This window comes from Bradysia coprophila (genome assembly GCF_014529535.1).
Source record: "Bradysia coprophila strain Holo2 chromosome IV unlocalized genomic scaffold, BU_Bcop_v1 contig_106, whole genome shotgun sequence".
Taxonomy (NCBI): Eukaryota; Metazoa; Arthropoda; class Insecta; order Diptera; family Sciaridae; genus Bradysia; species Bradysia coprophila.
Window position 1 is genome coordinate 1 of NW_023503372.1, and position 9,562 is coordinate 9,562.

The 9,562-nt window shown below is 32.6% G+C and overlaps 1 protein-coding gene across 2 annotated transcripts; it reads left to right on the forward strand.

The window, feature by feature from the left end:
* Nucleotides 1-6,063: 6,063 nt before the first annotated feature.
* Nucleotides 6,064-8,295, forward strand: LOC119070664 (replication protein A 70 kDa DNA-binding subunit-like). 2 transcript variants are annotated; one of them, XM_037175098.1, is made up of 5 exons: nt 6,069-6,719; nt 6,784-6,964; nt 7,019-7,175; nt 7,667-7,868; nt 7,932-8,295. In XM_037175098.1, exons 1-5 carry the CDS (start codon nt 6,698-6,700, stop codon nt 8,228-8,230), a joined length of 861 nt encoding a protein of 286 aa, XP_037030993.1. In that variant the 5' UTR covers nt 6,069-6,697; the 3' UTR covers nt 8,231-8,295. The 2 variants fall into 2 exon arrangements, with proteins under 2 accessions (XP_037030992.1, XP_037030993.1); XM_037175097.1 differs by having other exon boundaries at nt 6,064-6,719; nt 6,784-7,175.
* Nucleotides 8,296-9,562: the final 1,267 nt, after the last annotated feature.

The following is a 9,562-nucleotide window of genomic DNA, read 5'->3' on the forward strand; positions in this document are numbered from 1 at the left end:
TACCTCATATTTTTTTAACAATAAACCCTGCAGACACCTGCAATCCCATATCACTCTATATTTGTGGTGTAGACATTGACTTTGAAAATGTTTTTAATAAATTTCCATCTGGATATGTTAGATCGCAAATAACTGCATCACACCCAGTATCAACAGCAACTTTTTTTAATTACTTAATTGAAAATATAATATCTGCATTGATTATGGGCGGCGTTCTTGGACCAATGGATTCGTACTTTGGACCTGTAGAAAGTCAAGGAAGGGGAAGCCTTCATGTACACATGCTCCTTTGGCTCTTACATAAGCTAAGACCAAAAGATATGATGGAAAAGATAGCAGACCCAGAATTTCGAAAAAATTTAATAAAATACTTGGAAGATATTGTTAAAGAGACGATTGGAGACCATATCGACGAATATGATGATATTATGGTCAACTCTGAATCTGATTATGAAAATCTGTCTAATGATATGTCTGATAATACTTCCAAATCTGAAAAAACCAAATCCCCTTATCAAAATTGGAAGTACTTAAAAGGGGATCTACCAGCTGCCTGCATTTTTACACCTCATCCGCGCGATTTAAACTATGAACAAAAATTTGCGCAAGACTTAATTAATTTAGTCACTGAAACTAATATTCATCGTCACAATGCAACCTGCTACAAATATGCCAAATTAACAGATAAAAAAACAACTTGTAGAATGCGATTCCCACGAGCAAAAGTAGAAAAATCATCAATAGATCCAGATACTGGAGAATTGAAAATGAAGCGAACAAATGAATGGCTAAATAATTATAACGAGACTATTATTTCGGCATGTCGATGTAACATGGATATAAAATATATTTTCAGCGGTAAAGATGCAAAAGCATTATGCTATTATATTACAGATTATGTTACTAAAAGTAATCTGTCTTTTTATGATATATTCTCATTAATACATAAAGCTGTAAATACATTTGAAGAACAATCGTCTAATAATTCAGATCAAAATATAGACATACTAGAACGTTCCAGAAAACTAATTTTAAAATGTTATAACACGATAGCTAGTAAAAATGAATTATCTGGTGTTCAAGTAGCTAGTTATTTAATGAATTATCAAGATCATTTTACAAATCAAACCTTTCAAAATATCTTTCTTATTGGAATAGAACGTTATATACAAACCGGCCTAGATAGAGTAAATCAAATTGAAACTAATGATTTAACTGAAGAAAATAGGGAATCGATAATAGAACTAGATGAAAACGACGTTCCATTGGAAGAAGACATAAATTTAGAAAAAAATGAGGAACAATTCGAATTAGAACTGAACGCTGACAAGACAAATTTCGTTCTAATTAACCAGAGAGTTGACTATGAACTCAGACCAACAGAATTAAATGATATATGTTTATATGAATTTGTTTCAAAATATAAAAAGAAAAAAAAAGATAAATCAGATGAAAAACTTTTAAAAGAGCAAGAACAACAAGAAATGTTTAAGGAAATGAACTTAGATATAGACATAGACGATGTGCCACAAAAAACAAAAGGCAGGCCAGCACAAAAAAGATATCTTTTCGATGAATGTCATCCACAGACATCTACACATATATTAGTACAGCGTGTTAAAACAGTAATACCAGTGCTAGTAGGACCACAAATTCCTCGAAAAAATCGAGAAGTTACTCAAGAAAGATATTGTAGATCTATTCTAACATTATTTTTTCCTTGGAGAACATATACACATCTTTTGCTCTCCTAATGAAAGTTGGTTAGAGTCATGGAAAGAGAAAGAAAAATATCTTTCCCACAAAAATATCATTGATAATATAGAACTTTTACATGAGTGCCAAAGAAGAAAAAAAATGAACATTTAATCCAGTTAATAGAGCAGTTGGAAGAAGTAAATGCAGAGCCACCATTCTATACTCGATTAGACGGAGAATCTGAATCTGACGAAGAAATAGACGAGGAATTATCAAATCTTCTTGATATGTGTGAAGAACCAAATGATATTTATAATAAAAAAGATTGTGAATACATCAATTCGACAATAGAAGCTCTGTCAAAAACTAATAGATTTATAATAGATGAAAATAAAAATTTTATTTTTTAACTGTGAACCTGATGAAATAATTAAAAACACTGCAAATCAAACTCGCTCAAGAAGTGCAAAATTCAACTTAAAGCCATTAATATGTGCCACACATGATTTACATCAAAAAAATATTAAATGGCAACTATCATTAAAATTGGAAAAAGAAAAACGGTAGAAAGGCAATACTTTATGGTACTTCAGATGAAACTAATGATTCTAACAGTTTTCATTTTGATCAATCATTCGGTGATGACAGCAATAAAATTCCTGAAGTCGCTGTTCGTTCTTTTAATGTTACCACACAAGATTTAATTATAAAAAATTACAGTTTAAATGAAGAACAACGTCGAGCTTTTATAATCATAACTGATCATTTAGACGAAAAATGTTCTTTCAATAATGATGCAAATAGGCAAGACCAACTTATAATGTGTATTCCTGCTTCAGCTGGTACAGGAAAATCTCACTTGACCAAAGCATTAACTGAATACTTCAAAATGACTGATCGATTGTCAATTCTTAGGGAATTAGCGCCAACTTCTGCGGCAGCTAACGTAATGGGTATCGACGGTTTAACAATGCCAGTCATTTTTACACTGTCGACAACTAACAAAAATATCTCAAACTAAAAATCGAACATAGAAATGGAATGGAAACATATAAAATACGTTTTCCTTGATGAAGTTTCTATGATAGGATTAGACACGTTAGCTAAATTAAGTCGTTTGATGAGTATAGCAAAGGAAGATTGGGGCAGATGCAACATTACCTTTTGGTGGTAAAAATATAGTTTTTTTTGGTGATTTATTACAATATAAACCAGTAATGGATCTACCGGTTTACGCAGACATTCTGAAACAAGGATATGAATTAAAAAATAAAAAAGAAATTTTTATCGAAAATCTAACAGAAGAAGATAAAATAATACAACTAGAAGAGGAACACACAATAAAACAAAAAGAAGAAAATATTCAAGCGAAGAAAGATAAACGACAAGTCATAAAACTACCAAAAGTGAATAATTCACTAATTAGAAAAAAAGTTGGAAGAGCATTATGGTTACAAATAAATGAAGTTGTCATATTGAAAGAGCAAATGAGAACAACCGACAAAGTTTTATTAGATATTCAAAATAGAATCCGAGAGGGGAATGCCAATAAAGATGACCATAATGAATTAAAAAAACGTATTGTTAGAATTGACAATGAAGTAAAATCACTGAACGAGTCACCCTGGAATAATGCACCTATAATAGTATTTAGAAATGACTTAAGGACTCGTATAAACAATAAAGCAGCTGAAAAATTAGCAAAGGATAATAAAACTCCACTGATAGTTTGTGTTGCAAATGACAAATTTTCTGTTAATTCAAAGAAAAATAAAGAAATTGCACAGTACATTTTATCTTTAGATGATAACAAAACTCAAAATCTACCTGGCTATTTACCTTTAGTAGAAAACATGTATGTCACGTTAACAAGAAGCTTATATACAGAACTAGGAGTAAGCAATGGGGCAGTCGGAATTTTCAAACAATTAATTTATGACGATCTAGATTCAGAAAATAATGAAAATGTTAATACGAAAATATTTCCAGAAAATTCTGTCTACATTCATAAACCAGTATTTGCATTGATAGAATTTAATAATACAGACAATCTTCCAAACTTAGAAAACTTACCACCGAAAATAGTACCGATTCCATTAGAGGAACAAGAATTTAGTGTTGACATTTCAAAAATGTTACCAGTTCCTTTAAGAAAAAGATGTATGAGAGCACCAATTGTAAAGGTAAAAAGAAAGCAGTTTCCTATAGTACCATATTTTGGTGTTACTTCACATAAAAGTCAGGGTCAAACCATAAAGAAAGTTGTGGTTGATTTAAACTTTCCCCCACCACCATTTCCCAGGGAAATAGCTACATCATACGTACCACTAACTCGCGTAAAAGTAATGGATGACCTAGCTATTTGTAGAGATTTTCCTCTTTCAAACATTCAAATTCCACCAACACGAGAACAAAAAGCAGAGATTCAACGACTTAATAAGTTAAATGATCACACAAAATCAAAGTTTGAAATTAAATATCTTTAATATTTTAACTAATGTCAACAAAAAAAAGATTGCCAAACAGTATCGTTTTATATGTAAATTTTCAGGGGGTGCCTCAGTAGTTAAAATTGTTATGTAAATTTATTATAGGATATCCACTGCATTGCTTGCGTTCTAGTTTACTTTACAAGATAGCAACGCACTACAAGCATATGCGATACCATAAACAAAGTTCTGAAACAGGACTGTGCACTGTTAGAAATAAAATTTGTATGGGATTTTAAAATTCCGCGATGCTGATCATCGCACCAAACTCTCACCTTATAAAATATTAAATCTATACAAAAACTCCTCCATTTGTCACCTGTCAATCCTTGTACTTTTGCTTGAAGTGCGTTGTAGCGAGACAATTGTCCATTAAAAATATCTGTTCTAGTGCTTATCAATGCTATTTACGTAAACGATCTAATGTACAATTTTTCAAAGGTTCAATTCAGATTAAAAATTCGAAAAATCAAAATCTATTTCACAAGATCAACTAACGATTTTCCATAGGAAAAAATGCTACTTGGAAACTAAAGATCAAATGTAATTGATTTTCGTATAATTCTATTATATTCTAGTAAGACCCCCTAAAAACAATTAGTTGCCTTTGAATTTTCTTTTCGTCATTTTAAAAATACTTAAGCGTTCAGTCAGCAGAAAAACTGAGAATTGATTGAAAATCTACATTTAATTCAAAGCATTATGTCGTAAGTACAGCAATATTACATAAAAGTGTGTAGTCTTGTACATTAGTTGAATTTGTTTTAATTTAATTGAAGTGAAGAGGATCTTGCTAAGAAATCCATGGACGAACCTACAAATTGGTACGAACAAGGATACGAAGAACGAAAGACAATAATTGCGGAAACTGGTGAACGACGAAATATCGCCCTCAAAGAATATTTACTGTTGTCGAAGAAATACGATCAATTGAAACGAAATTTTTACAATTTGACGGATACCGCAGTTGAAGAAAATGCCATATCTGAAGAAGGTATTTTAATTTCCTAATTGTGTGCAGAAACTTTTTCGAATTTCCGTTCTTTAGAATGTGCCATCATATTCCTTTCGCTTTTCAAATATGACAAACATGTTGAGAGTGACAATTTCGTGTCTTTTTTTCATAAGTTTTTCCTTAAGATTAACGACGATCTGTAATTGTGTCTTAATCATCATTTCGTTACGGCAATGCACCTAACTATTATAGCTCTTCTGCAAAAAAATTTCAAATTTTCTCCACTCCTCTGAACATCGTTGAACAAAAATTTCTTCTCAATCAGATGGACGATTTTACAAATCAGAAGTGAAGCACGTCGATAAAGACGTGCAGGCGAAAAGCAATGAAATTCGGAATTCGATTCACGGAGACCGAACTAATGGACATGGACATAAAAGACAACCATTTTATAAAAAGCGATGAATACAAACATTTAAAAACGAATTAATAAATATTGGCTAATTGCAAAGACACAAATTTGGCTTTTTTGTTAAACAGTATAAATATCATCAAAATTGTCGACTTTTACCCAAGTGTCCACAGTAATGTCAAGTAGCCTCAATGTGGACAGTATACAAATTGGAATTCTTTGGAAAACTACTGTGAAAATTGTTGCGCTTATTGTCCTTTTAATAATGTTTATTGACCAGGACTTTATTCATAATAACGATAAACCCACTCTCATAAATATTGAAAAATTGATCAACATTGCAATTGCCATGCAGCACAAACTCAAATCAAACCTTACCATAATTCTTTCGTTACTTATTCCTCATTTTTCAGAATATGTTGAATGCTGCAATCGGAAACAAATTTGTCCCAAGTAAAAATAAGGTCTCACAAATGTCTAATCTGTCGAAATCAGATATCTCAAGTCTCATTGAGTCTAGAAGAACAATAGATTATGAGACTTAAGATATCTGATTTCGACAGATTTAGCTTTTGAGATATCTCACTTCAAAATTTTTTTCACTCGAGACTGGTACTTAAAAAACTCACTATACAAGTAGTGTTGTATACATCTGAACCGAAGGCGAAGTATAAAACTAACCTTTTGTTTCATTATTGATTTACTTCCGTAGCATACAATGTAATCTACTAGTACAGTGAGACGTAATCCCTACGAAATCCACAAGTCACATAAGGAAAATGCTTGCTCACAATAATTTCAAAAAGAAAAAATGATAAATGTTTGACTGACCCGAGAGTTTTCTATTCTTTCAGTGACATCCCTGATGTTTGACTGACCCGAGAGTTTTCTATTCTTTCAGTGACATCCCTAGTGAAAAACGAAAGTTTCAAAGGTTCGAAATAAGTAGTCTCATATCTATTGTGACGTGAGACTACGTTTTTCACCTATCACATAAAAAACTTTACTCGTCTAAATTTTCTTAGTGAGCATAGAATTGAAATTCATTCATTCTTCTCTTAGCAAGCCTTTCAAGAAAGTCATTCAATTTTCTTCCTTTCAAAGAAAAATATTTAATTTTTGCTTCTCGTAAAAAATCTAAAGATGCCGCCGAAACGCAAGCCAGGTACTTTTTGAATATTGCGAATAATAAATAAACGATTGAAGACCGACTTGTGTTCTTTATCAAGATAATAACAATCAAAACGAAAATAAGAAAGTAAAATTTGATCCGTGGAACAACCAACCAATTACACCACCGGAAACGCCAACATCAAGTTGCAGCAAATACGATTACAATGTCTGGAATAAGTCTGAAGAGACAAGTGAAAAATCACCAATTCAATTGTCTGAGTTATCGGTAGGCGTGAGGTACGTAACTACTACTTCTTTCGATCAAAAATCTTTAAGGAAATATTTTAATAGCAACAACCGTCCAGTAACATTCCGAGTGTCATTTAAATCAGAAAAACGCCCCACTAAAAATGGAGACATGTTCGTCTTCCATGCGATGGATGGAGATCAAGAAGTTCAGGTCACTGTATTTCCTCAGCAAACGGAAACGTTCTTCGATGTTGTTGAGGTGAGATTTTCTACCTTAACTTTTAACAAACGAATGGTATTCATCAAAAATTACCGCAAAGTTGACCATTTCATTCAACAAAACAGTCTTTTACTTGCCACCCGAAGGTTGCAAGAACACTTAGATGAGATGCCATCTTCGGGTGGCAAGTAAAAGACTGTTTTGTTGTTTGTTGAACGCTATATGAAAGGTACCACTGTATTCACAATATTGAACTTACAAGTCATTTCGATCGGTCATTTTTGATGTTGGTTCACACTAACCGCTATAACTAGCTTCATTGGCTGAAATTATTATCTTAGTACAGCTGTAGTCATTCGTAGACACAATTTCCGATATTACAACACATTTTCTTCTACCAAAATCACTATTTACAGAATACTTCGAATTTCGTCACTTGTTCATTCGTCACATAATTCGCTATATAAGAGTACAACTAGCCAGATTATGTACTGTTTCTAAAATGCAATTTTCTTTCTATATATCTACAGTTCAACAAAGCATATAGACTCACCAACTTCAATGTCAAAAATGAATCCAAAGATTTCCCATTATTTGTTGGATGTGGTCTATACATTTGCTTGCTGAGTGCATCAAAAATTGAGAAAATTGATGACTCGTCCGTATCGCAATTACGATTTAATTTCTCAAAGATAGAAGAGATCAAATTGTTTGAGAAAAGCTCCAGATGTGGTAAGTTATTATAAAAATAATTTGAAAATAGTGTGGAATTAACCTGTCCCTAATTTCATTTAGATTTTATTGGAATCATTGCGCGTAATTGGGGATCTCAATCTGTCGGTCAAAACAAGATCAAGCGCGACTTGACCATCACTGACTACTCAAAGCAATGCATTCTCTTGACTTTGTGGGGCACTGCATACAACGATTTTGAATCTGAAGGGACACCTGTGCTCATCCACAATGGTATTCTCAATGAATATAATGGATCGAAAACCATTACTATCGCACAAAATACCTTGTTCATACCAAGTCCAGATATCAAAATTGCACAAGACATGATGACTTGGTACGAACAAGAGATAAAAAAATGATTTTCACATTGAATTTGTCATTACATTGTTAATACAATAAATAATGAATGATTTTTGAACACGATTTGCTTTAAGAACGGAATAGCCACTTCCCACACTTTGCTTTTGATTTATTTGTCAACTACATGTTTCTAAACTGAAGTCAGTAGCCCAAAATCGGGTTAAGTGTTTCTACTCGTAAATACCAATGTATAAAAGAATATCTTAATTACAGATTTTAATAATTAACATTTCTTCAAGTCAGTCAAGGGACCCGACCCACCCAAGAGGTGGGGCCTAGTACTACAATGTGTACCTAAATGGGCGTCCCATTCTATTAAGCTATAAAATATGCTCGGACATTACTGTGGTGTTAAAAACTTTCTATAAAGAACATCAGTTAAGGTAACATGGAAATTTATATTTTTGGCAACATTTCCTTTCCTTATTCGTTCTTCAAAAAAAAAAATTGAAGAAGAGACAATTACCGAAAATTTTCAATGTCTATAAGTCCCTGGAATATTCATAATTTTAAACAATGTAAGTACATTGTTAAATATACATTTACTGTACGTGCTGTACGATCGAAAAAGGTGAATCAAATCAATGTCGTTAACCGAATAATTTCGTTTTGGATAGAAATATTTTCCGGGTATAATTTGTACAATTAAACTGGGATGTGGGCGTTGGTGCTGAGTTTTGGAAGCATTAATGAATTAAAGTGATCCGGAAATGGTGGAATAAAGGTTTCGAAGTCACGGGTGAACTACACTCACCTCAAAATACTTACAGCAATATTTCTGCGACTCTACATTTTCCTCAGTCCCACAAGTTACACATGTTTCATATGTTAGTAGAACGAGTGGACAAAGCAACTGACTTAATGTGGACAGAGTGTATGTCTGTAGCATGTTATGAGAAGTGGAACTGTTGGAATTTAAGAAAAACAACAAACGACATGAATTTTTCACCAACTAATTTGAGGTGAGTAAAGCAAATTTTTGTCGTCCTAAAGTCACCAAAATAATCAAAAAGATAAGTCCAACTGATACATCTCTTCGGTTGCCGAAACTAATGTTAGAAATGTGTGCAGACTTAAAGCAGATACCTTCACAATGTCATAAATTGAATCTGTTAGCACTTAGCGTTCCATAACTTAAAATGAAAATGAGAGAAACATTTCTCTGCACAAATGTGAATAGTCGATCGTCGCGCTTCGCCTGTGATAGAAAAAAAGTTTGAAGTTGATGGCAATCATGTCAGTAGTTTTAATATAACTTCATCAAGTTTCTCGTAGCGACGGCATGTATTTGGGGACTTTAAATTTCACGTCTCAGGAGTTTTAATTCAAAA

Excerpts from the sequence above, each read along its gene's own strand:
- LOC119070664 (XM_037175097.1), top strand. The coding sequence starts at position 6,698 with ATGCCGCCGAAACGCAAGCCAG. Across the intron at positions 6,720-6,783 it reads GCCGCCGAAACGCAAGCCAG|ATAATAACAATCAAAACGAA; the intron begins GTACTTTTTGAA and ends TTCTTTATCAAG. Across the intron at positions 7,176-7,666 it reads CGTTCTTCGATGTTGTTGAG|TTCAACAAAGCATATAGACT; the intron begins GTGAGATTTTCT and ends ATATATCTACAG.